We start from the raw sequence: 13,894 nt of genomic DNA on the forward strand, positions 1-13,894 counted from the left end.
CCCGCAAGGTTCCGCGGCGGCTGTTGCGCAGCAGCGCCCGGCCCTTCCCCGCTCCCCCGCCCCGGTGCCGCAGAGGGCCGGGGTGGCGGGCAGCCTGCCCCGCTCCCCCGCTCCCTCCCGGCCCCCCCTGGCCCTTCTCCGGCTCCTTTTTTTTTTTTTTTTTTTTTTTTTTTTCCCCCTCTTTTTTTCCCCCTTCCGTGTGGGCAGAGCCCCTTTCGCCCTGCGAGCAGGCGCTGCAGCTGGCGGCACCCCCACTACTTGTTGTTTGTGGGTTTGGTGCCGGGAGTACCGGGAGGAGGGCCGGGGGAGGCGCATGGCAGGAGGGAGCGGTATATGCTGCTCCTCGCCGGAGCCACGCTCCAGACAGGCCACCGCTTCGGAGCGAGCCCGGGAGTCCTCCCTCCGCCAGGAGTTGCAGTTCGTCTCCGATCCCCTTGGGATTTAAACCTTCTTGCGCATATATATATATATACACATATATATATATTATTTTTTTTCCTTCCTCCTCCTCTCTTTTTCTCCCGTGCAAAGTGGAGAAGGAACTGCACCAAGGCAGCCCGCGAGATCTTGCAATATTGCTCCGATTTATCACTGCTATTATTCGTAATTAATTATTATTTTTAACCTCACCCCAGCCGGGGAGGGAAGCGGGACCGTTCTCAGCAAGAGAAACATTTCGATCCGTATCAATAAAGATTTTTTTTTTCCTTTTTGAGAAAGGGGGAGAGGGTGGAGGGGCAGCATAGCGGGCGGGGGAGCAGCCGGCAGCCCGAGCGAGCCCCCGGTCGGTCCCGGCGCGGAGCGGGAGGCCGCGGCGGCGGGGGGAGGCGGGCCCCAGCGCCGCCCGCCGCGAGGGGGGCCAGCCGCCCCAGACAGGTGATGGGCGTTTCGGCTGCGCTCCGGATCGACTCCTTGGGTTTCACTTTGGTCTGATCTAAGCAAATATGCAGAAGTACCGGCTGGTCTAGTCCTAAGAGCCAAGAGGAGCGAGCGAGAGCAGCAGAAAGGAGAGCAGCCACGCTCCCGTAGCGAGGGGAACATACAAACAGCGGCAGCGCCGTAATTAAACCACCGCCGCCCCGAGGCAGCCCCGACCCACCCTGGATGCGGAGGACCCCCGAGCCACCCCGCTGCCTTTCCCCTGAGGGATGGTACTGAATTTCTGCGCGGCAGGAGCCGGCCTGCAGCTCCTCTCCATCAGCGTTGCCTTCCCTCCGTGTCTAAAGTGCACTAGACCGCGATGAGGACCTGGGCTTGCGTTTTGCTGATAGGTTTTGGCTACCTGTCCTTTACCTTCTCCGAGGTAGGTGAGAGCGGCTTCCCGGTTCCCGGTCCCCGGGGTGCGCCGCGGCGGAGGGCGCGGGGGAGCGGGCTGCCCACCTGGGCTCCGCGGGCATCTCCGTGCCCCGGCCTCGCCGGCAGCGCTCGCCCTGCCCCAGCCCCTGCGCGGCCGAGGCAGGAGGCAAGTTGCCATTTCATGCATGCCAGAGGCGAAGGAGAATGACCGTGCATTCCGCTCCGGGGCTGCTGGCAGCCCTTACAAATACACACACACACACACACACACACACATATATATATATATACACATATTCGCGCCCCGCGGGTGCGAACGGGCTGCGGCTGTTCGCAGGCAGCGCGGTGCGCGGAGCCGCCCGGCAGCGGCCGCCCCCGCGGCGCACGGCGCTGCACGCAGCCGACCGCGGGCACCGTTAGTGCCGCGGGCAGAAGTTGGTTGCCTGCCCGGGCTCCCAGAAGAGCCCGTCCGTCCCCGGTTTTCGAAGCCCGCCCGGCTCGGAGCGGGCGAGGGGCGGCAGCCAGCCCGCCCGCACACGGCCGCTGGGTCGGAGCGGGGCGCGGAGCCGCCTCTCGGGGTTGCTACAGGTGGTCCTGGCCGGGGCGAGCGCGGTGCTCGGCGCTGCACGGCGACCGTAACTTTTCCCGGGACCGGGTCTGCTTGGCGCTGGGAGCCGCGACGTGGGCGCTGCTGGTATGGCGGTGGCCCCGTGGGTCGCGGACCTTCTCCTCCCCGGGCCGGGGGAGCCCGCGCCCGCGGTGGACTCCGCGCCCGCTTGGGCAAACTCCAGCAGCCAGCTGCCCGGCGCGGGCTCCGGCCATCGAGCGGGGCTCGGGGCGCGGAGGCGCAGCTCGGCCGGGCACACGCTGGCCAGGCCGGGCCGGGGGGGTGGCCGCCTGGGGGGGTGGCCGCCCGGGGGGCCGTGGCGCAGTCCGGCTGGCGGCGGGCAGAGCGCAGCCCCCGCGGGCGCGCAGGCGGGAGGCAGCGGGGAGCGCTCCACCAGCGCCCGGCGGAGCGGGGTGTGTGTGTGCGTGTATTTTTCCCCTGCTTCGTCCAAACACGTCCAGCAAACACCCCGCACCCTCCACAAAACCCCAGCGCTCCCAGCCCCGAAGCGCCGAATCCCCGGTGCTGCAGGGGCGTGGGGTGCGCTGCGCGGGGTTGCGCGGTGACCCGCGGTGTGTGTGTCTTTGAAGGAGGCCGAGATCCCGCAGGAGCTCATCGAGCGGCTGGCGCACAGCGAGATCCACAGCATCCGCGACTTGCAGCGCCTCCTGGAGATTGACTCCGTAGGTAAATTAGTCCCGTCCTCCTTCCTTCCGCGCCGTCGGCCGCCGCCGCCCCGGGGGAGAGGCACCGCGGGCGGTCGCGGCGCAGCGTCCCGCACGCCCCTGGCCGCTCCAGCGGCACGGCCCGGGCTGTCTCGCCTGGGAGACGAGAGCCGTGCGGGGCCCCGGCCTAAGGAGCCAGGCTGCCCTGGGCAGGGGAGCTGCCTTTCGAAGGGAGGCGGTGGCCAAGGGGCTGATCGGGAATTAAAACTTCGGGGGGTTCAGGGTGGAGAGGGACCTAGTGACCCTCTGTGTTTTCAGACCTCTCCGTCTCTCAGCAGAGGAGAATTTCCATAAGGTTTGTTGTTGGTATTGCATTGCTCTATTATCTTTAAACTACTGTCCTAGAGGTATTTAAAATATTTGAAACAATATTTATGAATGAAGTAATGTCTCTTCAAGTGCTGGGCTTTATTAAAAGGAAAATAAACTGTCCGCGCTGATTTTAAACAGGAACCTGCACATGAAGCTTACCCTTAAAAATTCACTTTTTTTCCAAAAGAAAATAGCGCAGGGTTATTTTCTGCATAATTAGGCATGCAAATGGGTGTAGTGAGAGCATGCAGTTCAAACAGATCATTGCAGCAGTAAATCAGATCTAGAAGCACTGGATTACTGGGTTTCTTATCATTTGGTTTCACTTGATGCACTTTGTTCCTGGTGATTTCTTCCCGTAGTTGAGAGAGAATAAACCCGGCACCTTTGATGTGCCCAAGGGAAACCTGCATCGTTCTGAAGAGCAAACATGGAGAAAAATGAATGAGTTCTTGCTGGCGTTGGTACTGGGCCATCTCCTTTTAAACCATATGCTGTGTATTTTTGTAAAGTCTGTGCCAGGTTTAATCACCTTCATTCAGTGTTGCAGGATCCTTCTACAGTTTAACTCACCGCTTTTTGTATAGTGCTGTATTAATGGGCAGGAATGCAGTAGGAACAGATTTTACAGACATAGCTTTCAATTTTCATGTGATGAAGGAGCAAACGGTTTCCCATTACACTGAAAATGGAATATTTCGCTCTTGCACAATACTTTACCAGAGAGGCTAATTACTAATTACCAGATTTGTTGGCATGGGTTTAGTTTTTGGAGAGCAGTGCTTCTTATTGCTTATCACTGCAATTAAAGAAGCTTTCACAACAGGGACGGGGTATGCAATACATATTTCCCCACCAAAGAGTGTTTTGGACCAGACAAGTGCACTACTGCTAAAATCTTTTTCCCAGTGAACTCGGTGGAAAGCTTGGCTGCTGTTGCGGAAGGGCTGGATCTGAGCACTAGCGTTCTAAAATACTGCAGGCTTCTTTTGCGTTTGAGTTGGTATTCTGTAGCTACCCGAATACATTATTTTTTCAAATACCCCAGTGTAACAAGCACATGCTTCATTTTTAAATACCACTTAGAAGGAGAGCAAAAGTTCACATGGCTCCATTGCAAGAGAATCAAGCAGACAAGTGGAGCAATGGCAGGAGCTGAATAAATTAGTAGATGTGGCAGACAAATTTATTGCAGAAAATAATTATTTACCACGTGGCAAATACTAACCAGAGGATGCATGCCCCAAAATTGAAGAGGTCAGCCACAAGTTTACTGTTTCATTTTGCTGTTTTTGTGCAATTTGTCAGTTTAGAAAGCATTAGAGAAACAAGACACATAAATATTTTACTATTTCAACATGAAACAGTAATGCCTTAAGACATGAACTCAAGCAATATTATAAAATAAAACCAAAACGTTCAGCCTTTCACCCTGTTCTTGCTTATGTGAGTGCTCCTTTGCACACGTGCTAAGGTTTATTCTGAGCTACAGAGGCAGGATTGGATCTTCATAGAGAGCAGCTGGTCTTTACTACCCACAGTTAACGTTTTCAGGGCACAGTCCTGCAGTCTTCACTGTCACGAGGAGTTCCTAAGGGTTTATCAGAGTGACTAATTGAACACTGAAATGACCATGTTTTCTTCAGTAAACAGGATTGGGCCTGTTCACTATATGTAGTGTTAGATCAGCAAATCAAGTGTTTTCTAGTTGTCACTGGTAAATGCAATTGCATTTAGGGAAGGGCTAGTTCAGTGAGAGCTTGTGCAGTAGCTACATTTCTATTCTATAGCATATACTGAGGCTCAGAATAAAAACACTCCAGTGATTATTTTCTCCCTCAGTTTAGTGCATCGTATTGCCAGTCCTTCTGCATGTGAGTAGCCCTGTTTAAACTCAGTGGGTGGACTTGAGAATTAAGAATGATCTTGTAGGAGAAGAGTTTGCAGGATCAGGCATGCATGCAGAAAATGTCTGATATTCCTGAGTAACGAGGCAGGATCTGTGGAAAATGAAGGAAGAACAGTGATTTTTCTCTTCTGCAATGCAAAGCATATATTTTTAATTGGAAAAGTTAGTTCTGTAAGTCAGAGTAGGCAGGTTTTTCTTCTATTCTGACAGATTTGGTCTCTATATTGTAGCGCAGAGATGACTGATAACCCCCTTCATAAAATTAGAAACCACACCCCCAGACCATCTGGCATATTACTTAAAGAAAAACACAACCCAACATGGAGCTTATCATTGTATTCAAAAAAAAATCCAGGCCAATTTTTCAGCGCCCAGTGCTGCGTGTTCGATTCAAAGAGAAATCCCTGTAAAGGCAACATGAAAATTCTCTGTTTATGTCAGAAAACAGGGTCTCATTAATTTGCTGTGATTGGGATCCATAGTCGGCGACAGAGTTTCATTGGCATGACGGAGAGCAGAGTCTGACCCTGTTTAAAACAGAAAGCATGCACGATCCCAGGAAGTAGGCAGCTGTAGCGTGCAGAGTACAGTTTTACTACTAACAGACTAAATCACCGAAACGGGGGCATTTCCTATATTCCGCCTGTGAAGTTCTCTTTGGCTTAGCAGCGTGGTTTTTCTCCTCGTGCTTCACCTCTCCCATCTGTCCTGTGGGAGGTAGAGTTCATTTCATCACCTATTATGTTTGCCTCCCGCTGGGAACAGATTTTTCCCCCAGTCACCTCCCTGCATGGGGAAATACAGGGCTGAGCCTGCTTCTTTGCATGGTTTAAGGGCATCAACCACAGGGTCACCTTAGGCCATGTGAATTTAACGGCCTGTGATTAAGAGCTAGCAGAGCAGCTTTTAAGTGGAGAGATGTTCTAAATTAACAGTATAGTTGCATGGAAAAGTGTTAGATTGCTGCAGAGCTCAACCTCTTGGAAAATCTTCTGTTGACTTTGTGGCTTTTGGCGTGGTGCTCAAATTAAGGATGTTGCAAAGGAATGTGTTAGCTTTCCCTGCACCTCGTAAACATGATGAGAGTTGGGCATCTGCCGTGTGTGTCCTGTGTTTTTCCTGAGACAGATAGAGGGTATACTCCTCCTTTACAGTTGGTTGATCACATCTAGGTAAAGGAAAAAAAACCTAAACAAAACAGGATCTTGCAGGCTGCTACTTATACTTCCTTTAATAGATCAAAGTTGAAAACTTAGTGACATCTATCTCTGCAGTTGGATGTCAGAAGGGCATATTTTGCATCAGCCAGAAAGAAGATCAAACAAACAGACTGACGTTACCTTGGGCTTTCTGGCTCTAGGATCGATTTGAAGACAGACTGTTTCGGTTTATTGTACCTTACATTGGATTCCTAAAAAAAAAAAAAAAAAATAGAATGAGAATTTCCTACACTGCTGCTGTTGGTACTAGAAGTCTTCAACCTATACTTTTTGGATGCACATCAAAGTGGCATCTGGAAGGGTTTGTGTTAAGACTGCATGTATTGGAGATTGTACCTCACATAAAATTGTTTGGGAAGGAGATGGCAATAGCAAAAGTATAAATTGATAAATATAAAATAACAATAGTCTTGGGATGCTTTCCACATGCTTATTTAGTGAGAAGAGTAATCACATATTGGCAGAATGTTGCAGGAACTCTTTGATTTATATTCCATGACCCAGTGGAAAAATGCCAATCTGACAAAAAAGAACAATTTCAGCTACACTAATGGATTGACCAAGGCTAATTGCAAGAGTTTTTATACCCATCATTGATATGTTGTCAGTACATAAAAGATTACAGAGAAATTTCTTGATCGGCTGCCATAAAGACATTTTTTTTATTATTAAAACGCTAAAAGAGAGCTGCATTAATCTGGCTTTGTGCAGCATCCTCCATCTTCACTTAGTGACAAGCAGTGTTCAATTTCTAAACTAAGAACCACCCGTTTCTAAGCTTTCTGCTCCAAGCCTCATTTTGTGAGACGCTAAGCACCCATCAACTCCCATTTCCTTTGCTAAGAGATTATCCTTATCCTGCAACTTTGCGCTCCTAAATCAGTACAGAAGGGGGAAAAACTGATACAAATTAGGTATCAGGCTTCTTTAGAGTTAGACTAGAGAGTTCTATTTGTAATTACCGTAGCCATCATTGTTTTTAATGAAATAAAAGGAAGTCTGCTGGCTGCACATCCAGAGTCAAGTGTGGGTTTCAAAGCTGACTTTCTGATTTTTCAGTACTGCTCAGACAAGACTCCTGTTGACTTAAAGATTGCTTGAAGTGCAGTGTTTTTCCCGTTGACTTCACTGGGGAATGGAATTCCTTCCAAATGCCTGTGGAGATCAGGGGGACACCAAGTGCCTTTATACTATCTTTGGGCTCCAGCCATGTGCTCCATAATTCTGTTTATTAAAAAAAACACCAACACATTGATGCTGTATCAATAGAAATAATACCACTTGTGTTGCATAATGCATTCAGGTTTGATTGGAACTTGTTTCTCAGTCTGCTGTGCTAGCTGTGTAGATCTCTTTTTTTTTTTTAACCCCACAGTGAGACATGAACTTACAAAATGATATACATGCCTAAGATATGTAGCGAGACAGTGAGATACAGTATGAGCCAGAGGCCTTCTTCACCTTAGAAATCATCTTATAAGCAACACATGCTCCTCGACATGTCATTTTGCTTTATAAACATGATGATAGAATATGGCTAATTGCAGCTGAGTTGAGCAGTTATATATAAGCACATGGCTTAACATATTGGTTAGCTGATCATACTATTCCTTTAGTCTTACCAGTTTCTTTAAACAAGACAGCAAGAAGTCAGTCATGTTAGAAGGGAGCTATGCCAGCGTGTTGAATGTGGGATTAGGACCCGTGGCTCAGGCCTGCCGTACAGCTGGCATCATCGACGGTTTCTCTTTTCAACGAGATGTCTGTGACCACCAAGCAGTTCGGATTAGAGGCATTAGTTTTGTGTTTAATCTTTTTTGAGCACTGTTTGCGTGCGGACAGAGATGCTTCTTGCTCTGAGCCTAGGTTGGATCTTATGCTGAGCAGAATTCATGCTGGTTTCTTTAGAGTATCACTTCATTGCCTCAAATTGAGGGAGAAGTTGTGACAACTCGAAGCTGCCAAAAAGGAGGTCAGTATTGAGGTGTTGAGTGGCTGAGTGCTAGGAAGCAGAAGAGGGGTGGAGGAACAACAGAACGGATCCTCATTTTTCATAACACCGTTTGGGGTCAGGTGGATGGCCTGGTGCCATTGGAATGGGATGTGGGAGACCTGGCTCTGCTTCCCAGCCCAGTTGCAAACTTCCTGTGGGATCTCAGGCAAGCTATTTTATTTACTCTACTGATGAGTTTTCTGGAGCATGGGGTACAATAAAAGCAGAAATAAAATCCATTAGTCATTGCTAACATTACAGCACTAGGACTGCAAATAAGGCCCACTATCAGCTGATCAGTTAGGTTCCAGAATTTCCCATCAAAATCAATGGGAAAAAGCACTCTACATAGGAAATAGGAGCCAGCCTATTTGGGTAAATTGGGAGTCTGTATTTCACACTGACTTATTTCAGACAAGGATCTGTTCAGCTGATAAGAAAAATAGACAGGACCAGTGGGTCTTCCTGGTATGACCTCTCGGGCATTCCATTTCATCTTCTACGATAGTTTTTTCCAAGAAGCGAAGATAAATTGTGAGGTTTAGAGCTGTTTCTAAGGTGCTGAAGGTACCACTGTCTTCATGTCTTACCAGGCTCTGCAGGTGGTATCACAAGCTGCAAGCTTTTTAGGGTAGGATTTCTTGAGGGAGGAGAAAGAGTTTTTTTGTAGAGCAGATCTTTATGATGTGTATTACTAATAAAGTTGAGAATAAACCAAGTTCCAGACTCATGGTCAACTGTATGTACAAAACGAACTGGAAGCAGGGAAGGTGACCGTGGAGAAGACAAGAGCGTAGGATGTTGGTAGCTTGTAGAGAGGGTAATAGAGTACTGAGTAATAGTCATTTACATTTTTTAGTGCACATCACAGTTTTCTTTGGAGCCAGCAGTGAAACCTTGAAACTCTCCAGTGACGTTACAGAGGGCACTCCAAGCAGCAGAGTACTAAAACTCTTAGTTTTGGTGTACTGGAATCTGTGTGGAGGTCCTCAGTTTGCTTACATCTTTCTGATCCCGTTTGCAGATTGTGCTTGTCGTTTTCAGAACCCCACTGCATGGGACACGACCTGGACTGCTTCACTTAACAAAACGAAATAGTTGGAGCAGTTATTTTGTTGTTTTTTATGATAAATGAAATGCCAAGTTTTCTGTCTTTGCTTTTTCTCATGGCCCTTTAACCCATGTGGTAGGCTTATTTAGGGAACAAGACAAGCCTGGATGCAGTCCCAGAGTTTGCAGTAGCTTCAGATGCCCCTCCAAAGGTTAGGATACTTCACAGGGGATTTGTTCTGCAACAGAGAGGCTAAAAGGAAACCCATGCTAGTTACTTTTTGCTTTTGATTCTGTCCTAGTACTGCCCTGAAAACCAAGCAAGAGAAGATTTACAGAGGCAGCATTGTTGCTGTTGGGTGTGTAATACCATATTTTCTACTGTAGCCTCGTACCAGAACTTCAAGAGACTGATAAGAAATGTTTCACGTGAACTGTTACTGTTCTTATTTCTACACCTTTCAGTAAGAAAAGCTGTATTATGCCTTTCACATAAAAATGCAACTGTTTTACTTTGGATGTGGTTCTGTGTCACAGAGTGTTTCTGGGGGCTTTCAGTAAAACAGATATTAGAATTAAATTGTGCATGCTTATACACGACTTTTAATGTCTATGTCTTCCCTGCCTTATGCCTTTGCAATTGCATTGACAGGAGTTACATTAGACTGATTGCAGCAGGATTTGGTCTTACGCATATGAACAGCACAGATTTATATGTATGGAACAGGACCGTAGTGGCATTGGTGTGAATAACATAGCTGAGGTTTAATATTTTGCTTTCCTGTTCTAGGATATGATGATGTTTCAGAAGCAAACTTGAGATCTTACAGTGTTCATTCTGCTAAACATGTGCAAGAGAATCGTCCCGTGCCCATTCGCAGAAAAAGAAGCATTGGTAAGAAACAAGCTATTTGTACTTGGGGAGTAAAAACAGAGGGGGTGCTTTTGGTCAGCCAAGCAGGACATTTCACTGGAAAAATGTGACACGCACAAATGAAAAAGGCCATTTCTAGTTTCTCCCGTTCTTTTTACAAAAGAGCTCAACAAAACGAGCCGTTGCCTGAGAAGCTGTCTTCTGGAGGATGTCCATAGGAGACAGACAAGCACAAATTCTTTACATTCACTTTCCTGTTGCAGCATGTTAGAAAGCTAGACCTTGGTTAGAAAATGCTGTGATATTCAATGTATAATTCATAGTGTGGGGAACAACTACAGCAGTGTGCTTTAAAAAACATCAACAGTTGGTAGAGTTTTCAGTACAGAAGCTCCACAAAAGGAAACAGCTTGACTCTTTATTCACAAGAAAAAACAGTTTATCCAAAAAATTAAAAGCCATTGGCAGAAACGCTGGGGCACTGATTTCCATCATTGCGTAGGGCACCAGGCATGTTTACAAGGGATTTTGTTCTTATTAAACAATAATGATGGTGATCCAACAAAGTCCAAATATAAATTTAAAGAGATGCTAATGAATTTTAGAGTAGGGTTTGTATGCAGTGCTTGTTCATCTGAGTAGATCTGAGTGTTTTACCATTCCATTTGACTGTGGAAAACATCCATGATCGCTCCTATTACAGCTAATTCAGAGTCAATATATGTGTACTTTAAGCTACGGTGGTGTGCAGTAGATAGCACAGCATGCTGTCAGCATGGATTTGCAGTGTGAATTGGCAAGCGTGCTCGTCACATTGAATGCCTCTAGAGAACAGCGGTTCTGCAACAGTCTGCTACACTTGGCATCTTACTCTGCAAGGTGTTGAATGCCTCCCCATAAAAGTCAGTGGGAACTGGATATGCTCAATAACTTGCAGGAGTTGCCAGCTATCTTGGAGTATTGGATCCGTTAATTTTCTTGAGTTCATGGCACTGGGGATAGAGAAGAAATTTCCCTCTGCTTAGCTGACTGAAATGCATCTCTTTCAAAACTAAGCCTAGATTTTCATGTTACAGGCACAGGCCAGGCCTGAACTTCTTGTACTTCAGGAGTAATTGAAGAAGTGTAGGCAGTATTCCAGTTCCCTGACACATCTAACCCAAAGCTATCACTGCTTCCACTGCAAGGCAAAAAAATCCAAGCTGCCTTTGGAGAACTTCTCATCAAACAACTTGTCCCTGCCATTGCTATTATTGTCTGGACCATTTTGAATTATCAGCTTGACCTCTTAGGTAGTCCCTAGGTCGAGAAGGATACATGGTTTGGATTTTCCATGGCAGCATCATGCAGCAGTACAGAGCTACTCTTTATGATCTTCATGTGGCTGAAACTGTCGTCTGCAAGCTCACCTTACCTGAGCCCAGCAGGGTATTGGTTTAGCTGCAGGTTTTTCAGTCATGCTACTCTTGTGGTTTTACCTCATTCAAGAAATAACACATCAAATAAAACCCACTGTGTACAAAGCTTGGATAACTTCATTTAGAAAAAATGGCAGTCACCCTTTGGGATGGCAGACAGACCAGGCTTCCTGATATGGGGATGTTAAGGTTTTGGAAGTGGAAACCCAAGACTCAAAAGTTTCAAGCTGGTGCAGGTTGTTTCCCAACTCAGCCAATTTGGACGTGATATAAATAGCCTCAGTGCAACTTCTGTGGTGGCGTTTGCCAGGTATTGCATGTTTGTGTGATAATATGTGTGTGCAGTGGTAACAGCTGCTGTTACGCAGTTGCTATGAGGCTGTATTAGAGGATCATCTAATCTGGAGAAGCCCCTGGCTTGCTGTCACTTCTAAACAGCCAGGATTGTCTTATCTAATGGTATGTGCTCCGAGCTATGTTGGGAGCCAGGCCACTGTAAAACCTCACTTTAGGGCTGGGCTTTTGGGAGTGAGTCAAGCTTCTCCCTAGGGTAGCACGCACAGTTTAGTGGTAGGCAAACAGTACTCAGCACCGACTTGTCGGTGAGCAATGGGAACTGAGAACACCATCTCAACCCACCAGCTAAGGGTGCCACTCATAAATCAATGGTGTAAAGTATCTGGGTGCTCTGAGGTGAGAGCAGCTGCTCACCTGGAAGTGTGAATTTGTGTTTGCAGAGGAAGCCATCCCAGCTGTCTGCAAAACACGGACGGTTATATACGAGATACCTCGGAGTCAAATTGATCCCACCTCTGCCAACTTCCTGATATGGCCGCCCTGCGTGGAGGTGAAACGTTGCACTGGCTGTTGCAACACCAGCAGCGTGAAATGCCAGCCATCGCGGATACATCACAGAAGTGTTAAGGTGAGCAAATTGTGGCTGCAGAGCCGTAAGAGGGTCTAAAAACTCCAGGTATTCTTGTGGTTGTTCTGTCTGACCTGGATCTTTATTATCCATCCTCATAGTCTCAGGATCAGATACAATGCTCCCCTTCGTTTTGAGTGAGCAGATGGCCTTTTCAAGTTACGTGATCATTGGAAAATCTTGGGTTTGAATTGACTTGATTTTCACAGGATTCCCTTTAGGTTTTTCTGCTTTTGTAATGAAAATAAAGTTGATTGTGTCTTTCCCATGATCTCGCACAGTACAAATCTTAAAGTTAAGAAGATAAAATGACTCAAGGGGCATTGGACTTAAAAAAAAAATAAATCACAGTATGGAATGCAGTTTTCTTAATTAAATATTATGCAGCCTAAATTGGGCTTTTATATTTGACAACATAACACTTTTGATCTGAAAAAATGTGTTTTAAATTATCTTACCCCAGGGATAGAAGACTCAACGGCTTCATGCTGTATTTACTCATTAGACAAAATCCCTGTTGCAATTTTCCAGTAAATATTATGTGAAATATTTCTTATGTTCGTTTGGCTTCACTGTGTTCTAATTTTTATCAGTATTTAAACAAGTAATGTTGATCTACATCTGCGTGTAGGAGATTAGACTTACACTTAGCATTTATATTGTTAAGACTCTGAGTTCTTGTTGCCATGAGTATTTTAAGAGCAGAATTTGAAAAAAAAAACCACCCCAAAACACATTCTGGAACAGAATTACCCAGCACAACACACTGATTGCTGTACTTGCAATGGCTTTCTTATTGAGAAAGGTGTGGTTAATATAGTGCTGTACATCCTAAACACAAAATAAGGCGTCTAAGCCATTTCCTTGTTTTTCATACACAGACGAACACATCTGAGCAGGTTTTCTTTTTCTTTTATGTTTCTGAACATGTGAAAAATGTTTTCACACCAAAATAAGCTGGAGAAACATCTGAACAGATGCCCTCAGTCTTTCCAAAAATAATTCTACTTTACACTTGTGTGCTGCCCTTCCTTTGTGGGATACACTTTGCAGAAACAATCATAAATGAGAAAACTGGGATCAGTAATTATTCAAGGGTTGAGAACAAACTGGAGAAGTTGAAGCACTGCAGTTGGAAGCCATTCAGATTAGGAGTTAACCAGCGAAGTCCCTCAGGGTTATAATGTCTGGTGCTGTTGCCTTTGGGTTTGATACAGCTTCCAGTCAATCTTGTGTAGCAGCTAATATGTACAAAGCAGCTGGAGATGCCCTGCAAAGAGTTGAGCCATGTATTGTGAACTGGTACCTGTGTGTGACATTGCAACCCTGTGCTTTTTTCCTATCCCTGCAGTGATGGGGAAAATTAGAGACATAGGTTTGGCTGTCAAAATCCCCTGCTGATGGGAACACTGAGGGTTCCCCAGAAGCTGCAAACTCCACAGCTGGCAGCAGCTGTGCAGGATGTCATTGCTGGGGCTGCTTCCCCAGCGTACCACCACCTTAAAGAAATCTTAAGTTTGTCATTTGGTCTGCTCATACGGTTTTAGTGCTTTTAGATTTGCATT

At 46.6% G+C, this 13,894-nt stretch overlaps 1 protein-coding gene across 6 annotated transcripts in view; it reads left to right on the forward strand.

Annotated features, from left to right (window-relative positions):
• The first annotated feature begins 378 nt into the window (after window positions 1-378).
• PDGFA (platelet derived growth factor subunit A) overlaps window positions 379-13,894 on the forward strand; it is a 36,439-nt gene continuing 22,923 nt past the window's right edge. For all 6 annotated transcript variants that reach the window (XR_005104023.1, XR_005104024.1, XM_037386394.1 and 3 more), the window contains exons 1-4: window positions 379-1,303; window positions 2,494-2,590; window positions 9,903-10,007; window positions 12,142-12,329. Coding sequence is in view for 4 of the 6 variants with exons in the window: in XM_037386394.1 (XP_037242291.1) it covers window positions 1,241-1,303; window positions 2,494-2,590; window positions 9,903-10,007; window positions 12,142-12,329 (453 nt within the window). In the remaining 2 variants the exon portion in view is untranslated. The remainder of the gene's footprint in view (window positions 1,304-2,493; window positions 2,591-9,902; window positions 10,008-12,141; window positions 12,330-13,894) is intronic.

The sequence above is a fragment of the Falco rusticolus genome, chromosome 4 (genome assembly GCF_015220075.1).
Source record: "Falco rusticolus isolate bFalRus1 chromosome 4, bFalRus1.pri, whole genome shotgun sequence".
In the NCBI taxonomy this organism is placed as follows: domain Eukaryota; kingdom Metazoa; phylum Chordata; class Aves; order Falconiformes; family Falconidae; genus Falco; species Falco rusticolus.